This window comes from Chrysochloris asiatica, unplaced genomic scaffold (genome assembly GCF_000296735.1).
Source record: "Chrysochloris asiatica unplaced genomic scaffold, ChrAsi1.0 scaffold00172, whole genome shotgun sequence".
Classification (NCBI taxonomy): Eukaryota; Metazoa; Chordata; class Mammalia; order Afrosoricida; family Chrysochloridae; genus Chrysochloris; species Chrysochloris asiatica.
In genome coordinates this window covers 1,389,970-1,413,670 of record NW_006408690.1, presented here as the reverse complement: position 1 = coordinate 1,413,670, position 23,701 = coordinate 1,389,970, and the positions used below count along the sequence as shown (strand labels likewise).

The 23,701-nt window shown below is 37.2% G+C and overlaps 1 protein-coding gene across 1 annotated transcript in view; it reads right to left on the bottom strand.

Annotated features, from left to right (window-relative positions):
- Nucleotides 1-23,701, bottom strand: part of GPR158 (G protein-coupled receptor 158) — a 637,652-nt gene that overhangs the window by 362,086 nt on the left and 251,865 nt on the right. The window contains 1 exon segment of the mRNA XM_006871655.1: nucleotides 8,864-8,966. Coding sequence (XP_006871717.1) covers nucleotides 8,864-8,966 — 103 coding nt within the window.

Genomic DNA, 23,701 nt, shown 5'->3' with positions numbered 1-23,701 from the left:
GCTAGAGCTGAGAGTGAAGCATCCAGCTGATATGAAGTGAGGGGACATGCTCAAGAACACAAAAACTTGCAGACAGCACCCATTTTACCTAGTCTCAATGGATTGATAATCAGAACTAGACTAAAGGAAATTTTAAAAAAAACAATTTTTGATAAAGGAAGTGAATGTAAATTGAACTTGACCTATACTTATAGATGTAGTAGCTCAAAATACCAACTGAGAGGGAAGGAGTCTTCACATCAAGTATCAATCCTATCTGCTCTGTATACAGGGTAGACAGGGATGGGCAACTTAGACATTGGCTACCTAAAATGAGGGAGTGATAAAGGCATTAAGTGACTGGCTTATAAGGTTTCAAGAGGGAGGTTAGCTTAAGAGTATGAGGAGGAAGGTAGAGACCCCAATGAATAGTTTTCATCTTGTCTAGATGGGTCTAGTGAAAAGAGATGGGGAAGAGATTCTTATGATTCAATAGTGAGTAATTGTTATCATGACTAATTGAGACTGTCACAACTGTAAAGGTAGAAGTTTTGTAACAAACATGGGAGAGCAGTTAATCTTACAGTCCAGAAACAGAGGACCCTAGGACCATCAAGGGAGAAGAGCATAAGCAGAATGCGGGACCCTATTCAGAGAAGCAGCAACACCAGATATGGAGGCAGAGATGAGGACATGGAGAGATGGAGCAGCTGAGGACTCTGAACTCATGGAAAGAGAAGGACTGGCTGCTGATGGCCAGGAGGAAGGCTTGCAGATGTGCACTTTGGTTGATTAAATTATTATATATTCCAGAGTGTTTTTGTGTACATCCCACCTCCCCACACCAAAAACAAAACAAAACAAAAAAAACAACAAGAGGGAATGGAAGTAAATACTACTGAATGATGATGCATGGAGGATATTGTAATCATTGCAAAGAAACAATGGTGTAAAGTCGATGTCCTCCCATGTCAGCTATCACTCAGTTCACAATGAAAGCTTTTTTTTTAAAGAAAAAAGAAAAAACACTGTGGTCATTGATCTGAGTCTTCCTCCATGTCATGCTCTTCTTCGTATAATCCAGCTCCTCATATTATTTGCTGAGCATATATAGATTGAGTAAGGATGTTGAAGGAATACAACCCTGTGCACACTTTTCCTGATTTTAAATCATTCTATGTCCCCTTGTTCTGTCCAGATGACTGCCTCTTGGTCTATGGAGCGATTCCCCATGAGCATAATTGTGTTCCAGAATATTCATTCTATGCAATATTGTCCATAGTTTGTCAAGATCCACACAGCTGAAAGCCTTTGCATAGTCAATAAAACACAGGTAAACATTCTGTGTGTGGCACCATAGAATAAGCACTCAACTTCAAGGTTGGTTTGAACCACAAGTTCAGTGGTTCAACTAACCAGTTGCTCCTCAAAAACTACATACAGGGTTTCTATGAGTCAACTCTGACTTCATGGTACTTAATAACAACAACAATAACAATATACATGTTTCTGGTACTCTCTGATTTTAACCAAGATCCATCAGACATTAGCAATGTTATCCCTTGTTCCACGTTCTCATCTGAATCTGGCTTGTACCTCTGGCAGTTCCCTGTCAATGTACTGTTGGAGCTGTTTCTAAATAATGTTTAGCATAATGTTAGCAAAATTTTACTGGCATGTTATATTAATAATATTGTCCTTTGCTTTCTGCATCCCATTGGGCCACCTATCTTTGGTATAAGCACAAATATAGAACTCTTCCAATCAGTTGGCCAGGTAGCTATCACTCAAATTTCTTGGCAAAGATGAGTAAGTGCCTCCAGTGCTTTGTCAGTTTGTTGAGAGATTCTATTTGTGTTCATCAATTCCAAGAGCATTGTCTTTTGCCAATGCCATCAGTGGTCTCTGGATTTCTTCCTCCAGCACTATTGGCTTGTGATCATATGCTACCTCTTTAAATAGACGAATATCAACCATTTATTTTTGATACAGTAACTCTGTGTATTCCTTCCATCTTCTTTCAATGCTTCTGCATCATTCAATATTTTGTCCAAAGAATCCTTCAGTCTGCAGAATGAGGCTTGCATTTTTTCCTCAGTCCCTTCACTTTGAGAAATGCTGAGTATGTTACTCCTTTTTAGTTTTCTAACTCCAGGTATTTGTATATTTCATTATAATTTTTTACTTTATCCTCTCAAACTGCTCTTTGAAAATTTCTGTTCAGCTCTTTTGCCCCCTCATTTCTTCCATTTTGTTTAGCAACTCTAAACTAGACAGCAAGTTTCAGAGATTCTTTTGATATTCATTTTGATCTTTTACTTCTTTCTTGAATTCTTAATGACCTTTTGCTTTTTTTTCTGTATGATGTTCTTGATGTCATCCTACAATTCCAGTCGCCTTTTGTAATTATTGTCTATGACACTAATACATTTGACATTGATCAAATGCATCAAATCTGTTTTTGAGATGATGTCTAAATTCATGTTGGATGTGTTCAAGGTCATACTTTGACTCTCATGACTTGTTTTAATTTTCTTCAGCTTCAGCCTAAACTTGCATATAAATAATTGATAGTCTGTTTCACAGTCTGTCTTGGTCTTGTTTTGGTTGATGATATGGGGCTTTTCCACTAGGCTGTCAGTCTATAATACTGTGGTAACTTGCATGTTGCTGTGATGCTGGAAGCTATACCAATAGTATTCTGAATGCCAGTACTCTCTACCATGGTGAACACGTTTCAGCTGAGCCTCCAAACTAAGGAAGACTCAGAAGAGGAAGAGGAAGAATACTTCCAAATGTTTATCCACTGAAAATCTTATGAGTAGCAGTGAAACACAATCAGATAGCACCAGAATATTGATTATTGAAACATAATGACTAATACCAAAGCATAATACTATATACTGCCAGTAGATGAGACCCTGAGATTAGAAGGCAGTCAAAATAAGATTGGGAAAAACTGTTCCTAAGAAGTAGTGTTGACCATGATGAGGAGAATCAAGAAAATCTTTCAGGACCTCCATTTACTACAATTAAGGTCAGTTAATACCACTAATATTCAAATTTATGCACCAACCACTAAATCCAGTGAGAATGAAACTGAAGAATTCTACCAACTTCTTTAGTCTGTAATTGATCAAACATGCCATCAAGATGTATTGATCATTACTGGTAATTGGAATGTAAAGTTTGGAAACAAAGAGGAAGGATCAGTAGTTGAAAAACATCGTGTTTGTGACAGAAATTATTATGGAGATCTCATGAAAATTATTATGGAGATCTCATGACAAAATTTTGCAAAAGCAATGCCTTATTCATTGCACATACCTTTTTAAAACAGCATAAAAGATGACTATACAAATGGACCTCTCCATATGGAATACATCAAAATCAAATTGACTACATTCGTCGGAAGAGATGGTGCAAAAGCTACATATTACCAACCAAAACCAGGCTTGGACAACCTATAGAACAGACTATCAATTGCTCATATACATGTTCAGGCTGAAGCTGAAAAACATTAAAACAATTCTGCAAGAGCCAAAATTTGACCTTGAACATATACCACCTGAATTTAGAGATCATCTCAGAACAGACTGGATTCACTAGAGACTAATGACTACAGATGAGAAGAGTTGTGTGATGTTAACCAAGCACATCATAAAGGAAGAAAGAAAAAGATGATTAAGAAAACAAGAAGGAAAATACAAAAATAGATATCAGAAGAGACTCTGAAACTTCCTATCCACTAGTAGACACGCTAAAGCCAATGGAAGATATGAGAAAGTAAAAGCTGAACAAAAATTTCAAAGTGCAGCTCAAGAAGACAAAGTTAATTATTATACATGCAAAGAACTGAAGTTAGAAAACCAAAGGGTTCAGCATATCTCTAGCTGTAAGAACTGAAGAAAATAAAACCAAGCCTTGATTGGCAATATTGAACGAGTCTATAGGCAAAATCATTTCAAACGTACCATTGGTTCAGCCTACCAGCCACTCCTCTGAAATCTTATACTGGGTTACTATGACTTGAAAGTGACTCAAAGGCACTTCACAATGACAACTACAACAATGAGTAAACTCTTTAAACATGAAGAAAGCATCAAAAGAAGATTGAAGAACTACACAGAGGCAAAGTACCAAACAGAAATGTTTGACGTTCAACTATTTCAAGAGCTAGCATATGATCAAATACTAATGGTACTGAAGGATGAAGTACAAGGTATACTTTGACAATGAAGGCAATAGCAAAGATCAAGGCTCTGAGAATTGATGGAATACAAACTGGAATCTTTCAACAAAGTTATGTAGCAATGGAGGTACTCACTTATCTATGCCAACAAATTTTGAAGACAGCTACCTAGCAAATCAATTGGAAGAGATCCATATTTATGCCCATTCCAAATATATGTGACCCAATAGAATGCAGAAATCACATGCAAGTAAAGTTTTGCTGAAGATAATTCATAATGCTGCAACAGTACATTGACATGGAACTACTGAGGTTCAAGCCAGATTCAGATGAGGAATGAGGGATTTCATTGCTGATGTCAGATGGATCTTAAGTGAAAGCAGATAATAGCAAAAAGATGTTTGCCTGTGTTTTATTGACTCCTCACAGGCTTTGGGCTATGTGGATCATAACAAACTATGGACAACATTGAGGAGAATGAATAATCTGGAACACTTAATAATACTTATAAGGAACCTGTATCTAGACCAAGAGGTAGTTATCTGAACTGAACAAGGGAATACCTAATGGTTTAGAATCAGGAAAGTTGTGTTCCAGGGTTGCATTCTTATTCAATTTGCATGTTAAGCAAATAATCTGAGAAACTGGATTATATGAAGAAGAACATGGCATCAGGACTGGAGGAAGACCCATTAACAACCTAAAATATGCAGATTATACAACCTTGCTTGATGAAAGTGAGACGACTTAAAATACTTACCAATGAAGATCAAAGATCACAGCCTTTGGTATGGGTTGCACTTCAATGTAAAGAAAAGACAAATGCTCACCACTAGAGCAATAAATAACATTATGATAAATGGGGAAAAGATTGAAGTAGTCAAAGATTTCATTTTGCTTGGATACACTATCAACACTCATGGAAGCAGCAGTCAAGAAATGAAACGATGTACTGAATTAGGCAAATCTGCTGCACAAGATCTTTTTAAAGCTTTCAAGAGCAAAGATGTCAGCCTGAGGACTAATGTACATCTAACCTAAGCCCAGGAATTTTCAGTAGTTTCATATGAATGTGAACGTTGGACAGTGAATATGGAAGACCATAGAATAATTGATGCATTTGAGCATTTGAGCTATGGTGATGGAGAAGAATATTTAAAATACCATGGACTGCTAGAAAACAAGCAAATCTGTCTTGGAATAAGTACAGCCAAAATGCTCCTTAGATGCCAGGATGGGGAGACTTAATCTCTTATACTTCTGATATATTATGAGAAGAAACTTGTCCCTGGAGAAGGGCATCATGCTTGCTAAACTGGCTGATCAGAAAACAAGAGGAAGATCCCTAGTGAGATGGATTGGCATAAATAATGGCAACAGCAATGGGCTCCAACTTAACAATGACTGTGAGGCTGGTGCAGAAAAGGGGCAGTGTTTTGTTCTGTTTTGCACAAGGTACCTATGATTCGGAAGTGACTTGACAGCACCTAACATCAACAAAACAAACACATTTGGTGGGTAGAATTCTAAGATGACCCTCAAGATTCCTATTCTCTATTATAAAAAAAAAAAAATTATTTTCATGTCCTGGAATTGAAGATGCTGTCCAATGTCTTCTAGCTTTTAATAGTAAAATGTATAAAGGGAGAAAGTTTGAAGGAAGAACTACTAAATCTAAAGGATTTAGAATTAAATAATTTTTTAAATTTTTCTTAGCCTGTCCTAACAGCAAAAGATGCTGAATGCAAAACAGTATGTGACTGTATACCTTCTTGCTAAAACCTCAGAAATTAAAAAAGAATTTGACTACTTAGTGACACAAAGTGTTCTTTAACGAGATTAAAAGTATGCAAAGACTATCTCCACCAGACCAGAGGGTTTGTAGGAAGCTTAAGAGCATTGTCCATCAGCCATTTCAGCAGGAAGCCAAGCTAGACAATAGATTATCTCAAAGAGATTTGTGGGTATGACTTTGTATAGAGTGCAGTGAATCCCTGTAAAGTTCATGGAAGTCCCACAAATTCATGAGTCAAGTATTTCATCAGAAAAATGACTAAATTAAGACAGAAAAATTATTGGAAACGTATCAAATAAAAGGAAGCTGCAGGCGCCTCAAAATTCTACCGGCAGAAAGCATGCTGATAAAACTATTCAAGTAACAATCACATGATTCCTCTCATGAAAAAAACAAGAATGACTCAAAAGGCAGAACCAAGAGCCAGAGAGCAAAGCGGAAAGCCAAAAAAAATTCTTTTCATGTCCTGAAACCTAATCAAAGACTGCTTTTTACTTTTTATTTTCCTACTGTTTTCCTAAGGTTGAACCAGAATGCCTGTAACAGTTATCCTATGACGGTCCCACCACTGTATGTTTGAGCACTTTGAAGACAGATTAATTTTTTTTCTTTGAATTTTAAAAAAATCACATATGAAAAAAAGACTATATTCTAGCAACTGTGTTTAATGAAATAAACATTGAAGCTTTAACCAAATCAGGACCTGATTTTGGACTTTGAGTTCATAAAATTTTAGACTTTGAGCTGATAAAATTATGAGATTTAGGTTTTGAAGATGGTTTTTAGACTCTGACTGATACTATAATGAGGTTACACTTTGGGAATGTCAGTTTGGGAGAGAATAATGGATGCATTTTGCATTTGGGAAGGTCATTAATCATTGGTGATCAGAGAATGGATTTTACTAGACAGATTTCTACTCAACCACCAATACCCTTGTGTACACATCCTGGTGTACATATCCTATTTAATCCTCTCCCTTTTAAGTGTGGGTAGATTTATGAAAATTTGGGATGATCTCTCTTTTGATCATATTACACTGCATGACAAAATGATGGGATAGCCACTCTTATGTTCACATGATGTTGTTAGGTGCAATTCAGTGGGTTTTGACTCATAGCAACCCTGTATAGAGTTTCTGGTGAGCAGCTCATGAGTTTAAACTGCTGACCTTGTGGTTCCCAGTTCAATGCTTAACCTACAGTGCCATACCAGAAGTCTTACATGGTGTTACATAAGACTAATTTAGAAGATTGTGGAGATTCTCCTTTACCCCTACATGAGTATGTTGCCATGGTTTAGTTCACATTGCTAGGTTCGGAAGACAACTTATAGGAGCTGACCCCAGCTGATTGCTGTCAAGAAAATGAAAGCCTTAGACTATAAACTGCAGGCAACTATTCTCTGAACACCTTGAATTAGTTTGGAAGAGACTGCTAAGCCTCAGATAAGATCTCAGTCCAGGCCAACGTCATGATTTCAGGCTAATGATAGGCTGAGCAAAGAGTCCTAGTGGCACAGTGGGTTAAGCATTGGCCTGTTAACAAAAGTCAGAGGTTCAAACTCACTAGTACTTTATGGAAGAAAGACGCAACTGTCTGCTCCCATAAAGATTTACAGCCTTAGAAAATCCCTGGAGGGTTTCTACTGTGTCTTTTAGGGTCACAGTAAGCCAGTGTCAACTTGACAGCAACAGGTTTGGTTTTTGGTTTTGTATACACTGAGGAGACAATCCAGCTAACCTTTTATTGATTTCCTGACTATTTTGCAGTAGAAACTGTGAGATAATAAATTTGTTATTTTAAACAATTAACGTTGTAATGTTCTGTCGCATAGAATACTAATATATAAGCAACTGACGAACAAACAAACTAGTAGAATTCATCTTAGGAATTGTCTGACGCTGTCAATAATGCCACCTCAATTAGTCTTACACAGCAGTTAGAATATTTTCATTTACATTTAAAACTAAATATCCTTAAAGCAAACACATTTGTTGGGGAAGGGCTATATATAAAAGTATTGTAAATGAAATCTAAGACTAAAATTCCATAAGTGATACAAGAATGCCAACGTTTTGTTAAGTGTCGTCCCGTCAATTCTGATTTATAGTGACCTGCTTAGGGTTTCTGAGGAGCAGTTAGTGGGTTTGAACTGCCAAACTTGTTGCTTGCAATCCAGTGCTTACCCTAAAGTGCCACACCAGAAGCCCTGAATGCCAAACAAGTAGGGATTCATCATAGAACTCCAAAAAAGTTAAAAGAAAATCTGAACAATTAATAATGCTATAATGTGATATGGAATCCTGGTGTGATGCTGTGGGTTAATGCACTGGACTTCAAAGTCTCTTTGAACCATAAAGTCGGCAGTACAAGCTCACCAAGCATTTCTTGGAAACCCTTTACAGGGTCGCTGTGGGTTAGAACCGACTCTACAGCATTTTCCAACAACAACAACAAAAATGTGTGATATGTAGTCCTGGTGTGGCACTGTAGGGTAAGAACTCCACCATAAGGTCAGTTTGAACTGGATAGTCAGCAGTTCAAACTCACCAACCATTCTTCAGAAGCCCTATAAAGTTTTGCTATTAATCAGAACCTACTTGATGGCACTTTAGATGCCATCGAGTTAATTTCATGTCTTAGCAGTGTGGTGGTATTAAAGGTGGTTGTGTGCCTTCAAGCTGGTTCAAACTCATAGTGACCCTGTATAGAGTTTCTGAGACTATAAATCTTTACAGGAGCAGAAAGACTCACACCTCTCCCATGGAGCGACGGATAGATTTGAACTGCTGTCCTTGCAGTCAGCAGCCATTTAATAATCCGCTACGCTACCAGTGTTCCTTCTTAGCAGTGAGTATGTAGGCATATTTTGTCACAGAATCAAAAGAAACTTACTCTGAAAGTTGTTCACTGAGAAGACTCGAGGATGATAGAATCCTGTTTTGCAAATGCACCGGTAGGCTCCAAGTACAAATCCTTGGCCTTTAATTGGCATACACTATAAAAAAGAAAAGACAGCAATACAGTCATTTATAGTTTTTTTTTTACAGTATAAAGATCCAAAGCTATCCATTGTTCTAAGTGGTGACAGAGCTAACACTTTTCCATAAATAAAATATTTTCTTAGCTTTTACTTTAGGATATTTTGTCCACAGATATATTTTTACAAGTAGTAAACTGAATTTCTTTTCTAATAAACATCATTAGAACTGCAGTGGCACCATATCTTTAGTTCATTCAATTGCCACGAGAGAATCCTGGACTCTAGATATAGTTTTATATTGTTTTAGAAGGTGTAGCTGAAGTCTGTGAGAAAACTTCAAGAAAGAATTCATACTAAATAGTTTTATCAAAGCAAAAGTAAGTAAATACATAGGTAGGTGAGTGGATGAATAGTTGGATGCATGAATGGGTGGATGAATGAATGGGTAGACAGAATCTGGCATGTAAAAATTACTTTTATAAGTTTGGTATTCACCACATTTTATCCTCAGAACAATATAACAAAACAAGTATGTATTCAAATGCAAAACAGAGTCTCTATGAGTCAGATCCTACTCAAAGGCACTTAAATAAGTTACATTATTTAAGTGCCTTTGAGTAGGATCTGACTCATAAAGAATCTGTTTAGGGTTTCTGAGGAGCTGCTCATGGGTTTGAACTGTCAACCTTATAGTCTGAAGCCCAGCGCTAATCCTATAGTGCCATACCAGGAATTTAGAAGAGAATAAAAAAGATAAAATTAGTTCTCAAGGACTCTACCTAAAGTCTCTTTGATCAAAAAAAAAAAAAAAAAGATAATAATTTAAAAACTGTACCTGTATATACAATGCAGAAAAACAATTATTAGTTTTCCAAATACTTTAATTGACATTTCCCAAAATTAATTTTAGCCTCTATCAAGGATTTCACATAACCACGGTAAAATTCGGCTTAACATACTCCATTTCTGCTATGTGCAATTATATAAACATAAGCAAGGGATAACATTTTTTGTAAGGAGTTTAGTAGCATAGTAGTTATGTGTTGGGCTGCTAACCTCAAGGTCAGCAGTTCAAAATTACCAGCTGTTCTGTGGGAGAAAGATGAGGCCTTCTGCTCCTGTAAAGATTTACAGTCTCAGGAACCTTATGCAGGCTTGCTATGAGTCTGAATCAACTCCACAGCACATAACTACCACCACTACTACCAACTTCTATTATCTGAGTAAACAGTGTCCTTTCAAGAATCTAATAAAAAAAGAAATTTCTTTTCTGATATCATTCTACCAGGATCCCTACCCTTTTCCTTTTTGCCATTATAATCCATTAGAGGAGCTTATAATCTAGTGGATTTAAAATTTACAAAGTGTCTCTCTGATACAGAGATGTTTAGATTATAGAATTATTCTTTAAGTTATTTATACTTAAAAGAAAAATCTACATAATTTAAATAATAACTATACAATCTAAGCCTAAATGGTTAGCTTCAAAATCAATATGAAATATCATGAAAACACTAAGAGTATTTATATATAAAGTAGCAAGAGGTAATGTTCAAACTTCATAGTGATGTGGCAAGAAAATCTTTGAAAAGAAGTTTTCTAAAAGATCTTATTTTATTTTACTTTATTAACACACATTTTTCTTTCTCGATACACACTTTTAAGGAGATCTGGTGGCATAGTGAATTATAAGCTGGGTTGCTAACCACAAGGTCAGCAGTTTGAATCTACCAGTTGTCTGCAGGAGAAAGATGAGGCTTTTTGTTCCTGTAAAGATTTATAGCCTTGGAAAACATATACAGGGTTGTTATGAGTCGGAACTGACTCAATGGCACATTATCACCACTACTACCATTCATATTTATATCCAATTATATCTTGCAAATGAAATTATGGTTCTTAGCCTAGATTATTTTTTTAAAAAGGGGGTAAGTAAATTCCAATCAATTTGACTAACTGGCAAGTATTTATGAAATAACTACTGTGTGCCCACAGAACACCTATTGGCCCTTACTAAAATAACACATACTCTTATAAAAGATCTAGTTATACAATGGGTCAAACATATTGCTGAAGTGTATCAATTAAAAATAAAACAATTATAACATTACTTTGGAAAAGCACTGGTATTATGGGAAGGACATAGGATTTGTGGTAAGTCAGAAAATAAAAATTTGAATGCTGGTTTCATAACTTACTAGTTCAATGGATTTAGGATGATTCTTGACCTCTCTGATTCTTTTTCTAAAAATTTGTACACTAAGAACAATCATTCAGTCTGATATAAATTGAAGAAGGCAGCAAGATTCCCTAATGAGTTAAGTGTTGGATATAAGGAAGAGAAGAATAAAGGGCACATCCCATAGTGGTTACTAGTTGAGCTGCTAGCCTCCATATCAGCAGTTCAAAACTACCAGCTGTTCCACAAAAGAAAGATGAGGCTTTCTGTTCCTGTAAAGATTTACAACCTCAGAAACCCTATCCAAGATACCTATGAGCCTCAACCAACCCTACAGCACACAACCACCATCACTAAGGTTTTGAGACTGAGTAACCATAAGACTAATTGTGCCATTGTATTCGTGAGAATGGATGCAAGTTGAGCAGATTTGCAGGAAAGATTTGAAGTTCAATTTTGTATATAAATTTGAATAATCAACTTAAAAATTACTCTAGACATTAAAAAGATCTTCTGATTAACAAGAATTTAGAAGCAATGTCTAGGCTGTATAGTTGGGAGTTGTTTGCATAAAAATGGCATATAAAGCTAAGAGATCAGGTAAGACTAGGCCACTCAGGGAGTTCTTGTAGACCACTGTAACTAGTGGACTAGAAAAATAATACAACAATGATTTTCCCCTCTTAAAATCTCCAGGGTGCCCTCTGTTTGGGGAGACAGATCTGGGAGATTCCAGTTCTTCTACCCTCCTATATGTTGATGCACAATAAATACTTCGCTCTTTGTTCTGAGCCCTATATCTGAGTATTGGCTGATTTAGTGACATGCTACTAGAATCCCTTTTGTGGTTACACTGTTGCAAACACAATCATGCATTACCAGTAATAAATAGTAAACATTACTCTACAAGTGGACACAGAAGACAAGACAAACAGGTATGAGTAGGCAAAAGTGACTACACTCACAACCACATATAGGTTTGGCAGACTTCTACATACATGCAAGGGGGCTTCATGGAAGAGTGGAATGAGAAGAGTGGAATTTTTTCAGCCCCATTATATTTGTAAGAGTTATAAATATATCCATGTTTATAATAGAGCAATCAGGGACAAAGTCATATAAATTTCTTAGCTATAACCAAATACTTTGAGGGAATACATCACGGTGCCTAGAGACTTAGGACCATAGTAAGTGGAGGGGTGGGGTTGGAGGGAGGGGATGTCACCAAGATCAGTTAATATAACTTAGTTCACAAAGACAATGTTCTACATTATACTTTAGTGACTATCCGCTCAGATCTTAAGAGTTTACAAGCAGCCATCTACAGTGCAACTATTGGTCTCTGTCTATCCCAAGTAAAGAAGATGAAGAAAACCAAAGATTCATGGAAGCAATTAGTCTAAAGAACTAATCGAGCATGCAAACCTCAGCATCCATAACCCTGAAACCAGAAGAATCACATGGTGTCCTGCTACAATTGCTGACCTCTCTGAAAGGAATCACAATAGTCCTGGATAGAGTTGGTAAAAAAAAAAAAAAAAAAAAAAAAAAAAAAAAAAAATGGAAGAAAATTCAAAATCTAAAAAAAGACCAAGCTTACTAGTCGACCTCAAGATCCGTTTGAGCCGCAAGGTTAGCAGTTTAAACTACTAGTCACTCAGAAACCCCATACAGGGCCGCTAAGAGTCAGAAATGACTCCAAGGCACTTAACAGCAACTAGTCTGACAGACACTGGTGATACCCCATGACTATGATCTTTGGTCACTCTTTAGGCTTAGAACCAAAGTTACCCCCACTTTCAACCAAACTGCAGACAGGCCTAACAGATGAACAATAACATCAAGTAGGTATGCATTCCTTAGAGCAATCAATGAAACAGATCAAAAGAGCAGCAATTTACCCAGAGTTAAGGCTCACAGGTTAGAAAGAAGTAGAAAAATAAATGAGATCGAAAACAGAAAAACTATAGAAACAATCAACAGGACAAGAAGCTGGTTCTTCTTGAAAGAATCAACAAAATCGACAGACCATTGGCAAACCTAACAAAAAGAAAAGAGAGAGAAGACACAAATAACACGCATTAGAAACCATATGGGCAATGTCACAATGGAACCAAAGGAAATCAAAAGGATAATAACAGAATACTATGAAGAATTGTACTCCAAAAATTTGAAAACGTAGAACAGATGGATACATTTTTAGATAAACTCGACCTATCTAAATTTACACACAGTGAAGTAGACAACCTGAACAGACCCATAACAAAAGTAGAAATTGATCAGTTTATCAACAGACTCCCAACCAAAAAAAGTCCAGGCCCAAATGGCTTCACTGGAGAATTCTACCATACATTTACAGAAGAGCTGTCACCAATTCTACTCATAACATTTCAGAAGATAGAGGAGGATGAAAAACTTCCTTACATTTTATGAAGCAAGCATAACCCCCGTACCAAAACCAGAAAGGACGTCAAAAAGAAAGAAAATTAGAGACCTATATCCCTCATGATTCTCAACAAAATCCTAGCCAACAGAATCCAGCAACACATCAAAAAGATAATACATCATGATCAAGTGGGATTCATATCAGGGATGCAAGAATGGTTCAACATTAGAAAAACGATCAACGTTATCCACCATATAAATAAAAAAAAAAAAAGAACCACATGATCATATCGATTGATGCAGAAAAGGCATTTGACAAAATCCAACATCCATTCCTGATAAAAACACTCAACAAAATAGAAATTGAAGGGAAATTCCTCAACATAATTAAGAGCATATATACAAAACCAACAGTCTACATTACTCTCAATGGAGAGCAATTGAATGCCCTTTGTCACCGCTCCTATTCAATATTGTGCTGGAAGTCTTAGCAAGAGCTATACGGCAAGACAGGGAAATTAAAGGCATCCAAACTGGCAAAGAGAATGTAAAACTCTCTCTATTTGCAGACCATATGATTCCATACATAGAAAATCCCAAAGACTCGGTAAAAAAGCTACTAGTTCTCATTGGAAGATTCAGCAAAGTGGCAGGATATAAGATCAATATACAAAAATTGGTTGGATTCCTCTATACCAAAAATGACAGCATTGAATAGGACTTTAGGGATGCAATACCATTTACAATAGCCACCCAAAAGATGAAATATCTAGGAATAAAGGTGACCAGAGAAACAAAGTACTTATACAAAGATAACTACAAAATACTACTATAAAAACCAAAAGAGACTTACAAAAATGGAAGAATGTACCATGCTCCTGGATAGGAAGACTTGACATTGTTAAAATGTCAATACTGCCCAAAGCAATTTACATATATAATTCAATCCCAATCCAGATTCCAACAACATTCTTCAAAGAGATGGAAAAAACAATTACAAACTTTATATGGAAAGGAAAGGATAAGCAAAGCACTGCTTAAGAAGAAGAATAAGGTTGGAAACCTCTCACTCTCTGACTTCAAAATTTACTAAACGGCTACAGTGGTCAAAACAGCTTGGTACTGGTACAATGAAAGATACATAGATCAATGGAACAGAATCAAGAATGCAGAAATTGATCCATCTACATACAGTCAACTGATTTTTTACGAAACACCTAAATATATTACATGTGGAGGTGATAGTCTCTTCAAAAGATGGTACTGGCAGAACTGGAAAGCGATAAGCAAAAGACTGAAACAAGACCTTATACAAAAACGAACTAAAATGGATTAAAGACCTAAATGGGAATCACAGAATTATGAAGGCCATCAATGAAAAAATAGGGACAAATGTGAGGGCACTAATTCAGAGAATACACAGACAACCATACATTTTAAAAACTACACAAACAAAAGTAGACAAAACAGTTGAGTGGGACGTATTAAAAATTTAAAACTTATGTGCATCAAAAGTCTTCACTAGAAGAGTAAAAAAGGAACCCACAGAATGAGAAAACAACTTTGGCAATGACACATCAGACAAGGGACTTATTTCTAAAATATATAGGAAAGTACAAGAAAAAGACAAATAATCAATTAAAAAATGGGCACAGGACATGAACAGGCACTTCGCCAAGAAGGAGATCCAGGCAGCCCACAAACATATGAAGAAATGTTCATTATCACTAGCCATTAAAGAGATACAAATCAAAACTACAATGAGATACCATCTCACACCAGCAATAACAGCAAAGATAAAAAGTACAGGACAATAAATGCTGGCGGGGATGTGGAGAGACTAGGACACTCCTTCATTGCTGGTGGGACTGCAAAATGGTCCAACCTCTCTGGAAAGCAATATAGAGCTTCCTCAGAAGGTTGGAAATAGAAATACCTTATGATCCAGTAATTCCTCTACTTGGTATTTACCCACAAGAAATACAAGCCATAATACAAGTAGATATATGCACACCAATGTTCATAGCAGCACTATTTACAATAGCAAAAAGATAGAGACAGCCAAAGTGTCCATTAACTGAAGAATAGATAAACAAACTGTGGTACATACACACAATGAAATATTATGCTACCTTGAAGAGTAACAAGGAAGCTGCAAGCCACCACATAACATGGATGAACCTTGAGGACATTATGCTGAATGAAATTAGTCAGTCACAAAAGAGAAATACTGCATAGGACCACTACTGTAAAAGACTAAGAAAAAGAACCCATACAAAAAGGGGGTGGATTCTAAGCTGGTTGCTGGGATGTGGGGGTGGGGGAGGGGAGGGAGAGGAAGTTGGAGCACAGGGCAGGGAATAGACACAGGATAGTTTAGGTGCTGGGGAGGCGGGCAATATATAAGATGGGGGAAGGGAACGGAAGAACAAAGCAGATGGGAAAACAATTAGGCAGGTTTGCATGGGCTAAGTGGGACAGAGGTAAAGAGTGATGTATGCACAACCTTGGAACAACAGGGCTCTGGGATACACGGATTAAGACATGGTTGCAATGGGCGAAAGGGGGGAAATAATGTTAGGATGCTTGGCTGTCCTTTGAATCTTGGTTTTCCTTGCATACCATTATAAAATAGACACTGGAGGTGGAGAGAAAGAAATAGTCAGAAATATCACCATAGAAAGTTTGTAAGTCCATCTTCTGCCTATAACTGATTTGAATACCTATAATGGGGCTACAAAGTGCCCAGGCTTCCTAGGGAGCCTCTGCATTCCATAAGAATATAGGTGGAAGCCTGAACCACATCCAGATCTTCAGAGATGGGAAATTTCCACTTGAAAGGATGGGCAGAACAGCCTGGAGCAGCTAGAAGAACAGAAGATACTTCTTGAAAGAAAGATCTACAGGAAAAATACAAAACAATAGAGGCAGACCTACTGTTACTACAAGAACATGCAAGTTGCTCACCCAGGAGACATGAAGGCAAGTGGTCAGGTCCCCTCAGAGCAAACCTCCTTCCAAGACTAAGTCTCAATGGAAATACATGCTCTGATTGGTGACCACATTCCTCATCGATAAGGAAAAGTGAGGGAAAAAACAGCAATGAAGCTGCGAGCTAAGCCCTACAATGTTCAATAGACTCCTGTGAACCCGGGTGGAGACCTGGTTAGCCAGTAGTGTGGCAAGACCTGGGGACTCTTGGGCCCAGAGTCAGTGATATAGCCACAGAGGACTAGAGTGGAGAGTGAAGCGTCCAGATGATAAGAAGAGAGGGCATATGCACAAGAATATGCACACTTGCAGACAATACCCACTTGGCCTGGCTTCAATGACTGGATGATCAGAGCTCAGCTAGAAGAGGAAAGAAGGGGTAAAAAAAGAGTAATCTGATATAATTTGATGAAATTGACCTACACCTATGGATGCAGTAGCTCAAAAGAGGGAACAAGTGTTTACAGCAAGGATCATTCCCACCCCCTCCATACACAGAGTAGACAGGGATGGGCAACTTGGACATTGGCTACTCAAAATGGGTGGGTTGCAAAAGCAGGACGTGACTGGCTTACAAGCTTTCAAGAGGAAGCCTAGATCCAGAGGGCATGGAGGAAGGTAGAACCTCCACTGAGTAGTATCTAATCTGTCTGGGCTGGGCAGATGAAAGGAGATGGGGATAGGTCTCTTGTGATACAATAATGAATAATTGTTATCAGGACTGATTGTGAGGGTTGGAAATGTAAAGGTAGATGTTTTGTAGCAAGGAGGGAAGTGATTAACTTTGCAGTCTAGAAGCAGAGTTCCCTGGGACCATCAAGGGAAAGAGCAGAGTGCTGGACCCTATCCAGAGAAGCAGTGACACCAGAGATGGAAGCAGAGATGATGACATGGAGAGATGGAGCGGCTGGGGACTTTAGACTCAGAGAGGGAGAGGGGCTGTGTGTTTAAGACCAGGGGGCAGGCTTGTAGGGTATACCCTTTGGTAGGGGATTGTAACCATGGCAATGAAATGATATATGATAGGATTAATATAAAACTAATGTTCTCCCATGTAAACTATCACATAATTTACAATAAAACATTTAAAAACATGATACAGGTAAGACAAGTCTTAAATACTAAGAATACAGAGTGTACTTTCAATATTTTCCTGACTGGAATTTGGAGATTACTGCTATTTATTAAAATAGTGCTGTGGGTTAATGCTCTGGGCAGCAAAGTTGGTTTAAATCTCAAGGTTAGCAGTTCAGTCTCACAAGTTGATTCTCTGAAACCCTATGCAGGGTAGCTATGGGTCAGAACTGACTGAACAATACTTAACAACAACACAACAACAGTTTCCTAATAACATGACTCAACATTACAACAATGATGTCTGTTGAGAAATTTAAATGTTTATGGCAGGCCTGTTGTAAGAGCCATCAACTGACAGCAACAAAAAGGCAGATTGAAAAGTTAATTGGAATAAGAATATCTCCCTGCTATAAAGTAGCTGGAGTCCTGGTGTGGCGCTGTGGGTTAATACACTGAACTGCAAGGTCATCTGAACCTCAAGGTCAGTGATTCAATCTCACCAGTCTCTCCTCAGAAACTCTTTACAGGGTCACTTCAGCTCAGACCCAACTCTACAGCACTGAACAACAACAACATAAAGTAGCTAGAGTTAAAAAAAAAAAAAAAGAAAGTTTAAGGACCAAAAAAAAAAAAATTGATCTGATTCCATTAATATGTTGTTGTTAAGCACTTTTGACTCCTTTCTGACCTGTATAGGGTTTCCAAGCAGCTGGTGATTTTGAACTCCCAAACTTGAGGCTCAAATCAACCTTGGGTCCACTGTATTATTCCATAGCACAACATCTGGACTACAAGTCTAAATATAAATTCCACTAAACTTAAAAAGTGGAGCGCTGGTGTGGGTTGTGGGTTAATGCATACTTACCAACAATGAACTTAAACGGTTTCCTATTTAACTATTAGAAAATACAGCAATATGAATTATTAGTAACTTCAAACTCTTTGTGCCACTCTTAAATTACCTTAATGATTTCAAAGAAAAGAAAAAGACTTTAAGTAAATTAAATTCAATACAAGCCTGGTACCCTGCTTTACACTCCGCCTCTAAGGTTACAGAGACTACCTGCCTTGGGTCTATCCTATTTTTCTATTAATTATTATAAACTTACATTGAACTTATCATACATTCTTGTGCCTTCCACGATCACAATTCTCAGACTACCTTATCACTTCTTCTTCTCAGGCAAAATTATACATTTTCAAGATTGGTGGTGGTGGTGTGCCATGGACTCAGTTCCAACTCATAGCAACCCTGACTAGGGTTTCTTTAGAGGAGCAGAAAGCCTCATCTTTCTCCCATAGAACAGCTGGTAGTTTCAAACTGCTGACCTTGAAGTTAGCAGTCAGACTCCTACATGATTAATTTAAATGCAGCAATGAAGTTTTAAAAAAGATTCCCCATAAGTATAAACACTACTCAATTTATGTTTATTCTGTTTGTACTAAGAGGCTACTATTAATCATTTTTTCTCCTCAGCGATCCAGAATATAAACATAGACCCTCACTTAATCCAGAGGAAAATCATAAGATTATTACTCCAATATAATATTTAATGAATCTATGGTATATTTTGCATATTAAGTTGGCAGACATGGAAAAAGTAGAACTTCTTACTCCATGAAGAGCCTCTGAAAACCCACTAAACTCCCCATATGAAGATTTGTAATATCCCTGGGATTGACGTACTAACCAAAAGTTTAGACACTTTTCTGATGGACATTACCAAGTCATCAGTAGAGATTTACTAAGGATAACTCACAATCACACCCAGGTTCTAGGAGTAAACTAGATCCAGATGGGAAGTAATGGTGGTCAAGAGTTTAGAACAAAATGGTCTCACCGCTAACAAAGCACATGTAAACTCAGGTCATTCTGTAACACATAACTGGCATGGAGTACAATTCAGCTCATGTCATGGACTGTCGACTTTTTGTAAACATTATTTATAGAACAAAACTTTTTCGGCCTGACAGTCATGTTATATTTTATGTGGAGGTACTACTGAGCCAAAGAATGGCTTAAATGAAGGTTAAAATGAGATTTTACAGGGGAAGTGTTGTTTGTCATTTAATGGAACATTTGTGCCTAAGAATCACACTTAACACATAGTTGTGAAGAAAAGCTAATACGTGATTTAAAAGAGGTAGCCAAAAATGAAAACACAATATAGTTTTTAAAACTCAAAACCCTCTAGAAATGCCTTTCCATTTTTTACTTTGCTTTAGAATCTTCCTAAAATGTAAAATACTTTCCAGTCTCTCTGACCTGAACATGATGAACAGAATTTAACATTTTCTTCCTGAGTCAGAATCATTACTTTGAACAATAGGTACTGATCTGTGATGAAATTCACTAATGCCCTCTGGAGCTTCAGAAGTTTTATGGCTATTTTTTGAATTCTTAGGCTTAGTTTTTATTTCTTTTTTTTTTTTTTTTCCTATCTTGTTTTGTACACCAGATATATTTTAATCCCAAAATATTAAGTACTCTCTAGAAATGTCTTTTCTACTTATAAAGTAGTTATAGTTACCTGAATACCTGGAAACTAAATCATGAAGCATGCAAAGAAAAAGTATGTGAGATATTAATGGAGTGTTAATTACATGCCAATGCTATGTGCTGTATTACATACACATATAATTCTATACCAATTGTATTATTATCTCCATTTGACAGATGAGAAAACTGAGGCCCAGACTGCTGAAGTAACTTGTCAAAAGTCACACAGGATTCAACACCAGAGATCTGGCTCAGAAGAAAGTAACCACTCTCCACAAAGTACTAGAACATTCCAAAATATAAACCCACTACCATTGAGTCGATTCCTATAGGACAGAGCAGAACTGCTTCCAAAACAAAATCTTTATGGGAGAAGACAGTTCCATCTTTCTTCCGTGGCGTAGCTGGTTAGTTTGAACCCCCGACCTTGATTGACTGTACCATCAGGGATCCTTTTTTTTTTTTTTTTTTGCACTAAACTAACAATAAGGATCCCTAGTTGCATAGTGGGATAGTGGGTTACATGTTGGACTGCTAACTGCTAGATGAGTTAGAACCCACTAGCTGCTTCATAGGAGAACGATGAGGCTTTCTGAGTCTGTAAACAAACAAACCCTATATATACTAGGTCAATATGAGTTGGAACCAACTCACAGCACTTAACAACAACAAAGTAAGGCGAAATAAGAATTATATGCACCATACACTATGCACCTGATCCCCTTCATCTACAAATTCTACTTTAAGACTTAAAGACACAGTTAGGAACAGATCTCATTACTAACTCCAAGAACTGCCTGTATATGAAATGTATTTTAAGAAATGCAGTTCATTCCTACACCTGTTACATATCCAAAAATAAACCTCTCCCTTTCCAGTGTATTTATTCAGCTCAGATCTTAGAAAATGAATCTCCATTTCAGGACATAGAAGTGGAGTGTTTCCTCCCTATATGAATTTCCTGAACACTGAAGCCCCTCTCTTATGAAAGATAATCATCAGAACTTCTTCAGAGACATTTATCTCAAAACCAAATGAAGAAAGCATAACAGTGAGAACTGAGGGGTTTCTATCAGTCTAGTCTCTTACTTCTTTCTCTTTTTGGTGGCAAATATCTGACATGGTTCTGCTCCATTTTCACAGAAGGCTTATCTAATTCCAGAGTTTCCTGCTGTATTGAAATTACTGAGTCTTATTCAAAAAGCAGGTGGAAATACCACAGAGGCATAAAGGAAGACAAAAAGGTTGACACTGGAAAGATGAAATAGTAACTGGGTCTCTGGATTATTTCAAAAGACAACAATTATATGTTTATAATATTCTATATAATTTGTGAAGAATCACCATAAAATGTTGAATCTACTAATTTGGGAGTGGGACTTTGGGGGACTTGATACTAAAGCATGTTAGTTATACTAACATCCAGCGGCTTCTTCTTCATAACTATTTGCAAGTTTATTAAAGCAAAAGGAAAATACTCTAACAGAGGAAATCTAAAAGGCCTCCAGGAAATGATAGGGTACACATCACCCACATATTTAATCAATCTTCCAGGAAAACAAGGACTCATGAATAACAAATAATGCAGTATTTCACCAGGGAGAAAAAGAACTACATTTTGTCTCTATTATTCAGCAGCTGCCTGAAGCTGGTTTAAAAAGCATGACGGACTGGTTGTGGGGGGGGGGGGGTGGGGGGTGGCCACGGCAGCACTGGAGGAGAGAAGAGGATGTTTTATTTTATGACACAGTAAAAAATTTAAAAGAAACTATTTTCTATTATTAATCTTTGAAATGTTCTTGTTATATTGACTGGAGTCATCTCTCAGAAAATAGGACTAAATGATGGCAATGTAGCCTCTGGCACAGAGACATTGCAAGTCTGCAAACTTCACACTGGCACACAGCAAGATGCTTTGTGGGGGTTGAAACTGACTCAGGAAAATGTCAAGATTACATCTCTCCAAGTCAGCACGCCCATTTTCCTAGATCCTCCTACAGAAATAGATTCAAAGTCTCCTTAAATGCAAATTCTAAATGCTCAAGACTTTTTAGAAATGAATCAATGCCCTCCACTAAAGCACAAACTCACCATGATGCATCTCTGCTCTGTCACTGAAACCCCATGTTCCTGGTCACAGTTCACAGGCACTGGGAACTTCCTTTTCAGTCTTGACTTAAATTATCACTGATTTACTAAGGCTGGCTGTATGCTATTTGTTGAGGTAGTGAAAAAGAATCCATCGTGATCTGACTCTCCGAGAGTTTAAAACCAAGAATCACAAAAGATCAGAAAACCTATATGGGTATATATTTTTCAAGACGTCCTGGAGGCTTCTCAAACCCACCAGTTGATCTGTAGGAGAAAAGATCTGGCAATGTGTTCCCGTAGTGATCTCAACCAAGGAAGTCCTTTGGGTAGTTCTACTTTGTCATATTCGCATCTCGGTAACATCTTGGTAGCACCCAACAACAACATATATTTTTCATAATACACTGGATATCTCTAAGTCGGTTGTGAACAGCAAAGTTGGTGGTTCAAACCCACCAGGTGCTCTTTGGAAATCCTATACAGGGTCGCTATGAGTCAGAAACAACAGCACTTAACAACAAGTTGGGTGCTAACCACAAGGTTAGCAGTCTGAATCTACCAGCCATTCCACAAGAGAAAGATGATGCTTTCTGCTCCCATAAAGACTTACAGGCTCAGAAACTTTATTCAGGGTCTCTATGAGTCAGAATACACTTAATGCCAGTGAGTGAGGTTTTGGTGTACATAAAGTTAACTCTGTACTCTGGATACAAAAAGCTCACACATGTTCTCAATGATTTTGTCTAACAATAATTCCTGTCTACCAGAATTCATATGTTAAAATATCAGTAATATTAAAAGACAAAAGAAAATCTTCCTTCAACTCCAAATTCTCCTCCAGTGAACTGTCTACACTTCAAACCACAGAAATTTAGCTTTCATTGAATGCTGTTCCATTAAACTGACCTTGTTAAAGTCAGAAATTATTTTAATGTCATTGCAAGATGGGCTATTTTGAGATCTCTTCTGCAGAATTCAACACGATGACCAATCCCTTCTTTCTTCATAAATAAATACATTCTCCTCCAACCTTAGTTGTCACACTTTTTCTGTACTATGATGAAAAACCTCAGCCTGACATCACCAACCAGGGTTCCAAAGACTTCAGTATGCTATTCTTACTCTTCATTTGCTCCCTATATCATCTTAAAACTCTCAAGTAAATGACAATACTCTTTAATCATCCAATCTGTTGACCGCAGGAGCCTAAAGTTAGAAACTGCTCACTTTTTCATACCTTCTGGTGTCAATCAATCACCAAGTTCTATTAATTCTAACTTCTAGATAAAAGCAAAATCTACCTTTTTTTTTTCTTTTTAAATGTCTTATTGTGAAGTATATGATAGTTTACATGGGGGAACTTTAGTTTTACATTCATTCCATCTTATATCATCTCATTACCATGGTTCCAATCCCCTCCATGCATCATCAACCACCCAAAGGGTATATCCCAGAAACCCGCCCCCTACACTTCCCCCTCCTCCCCCAGTTTTTGGCCCACAGTCCCTTTCCCTCTCTGGGTCCAAA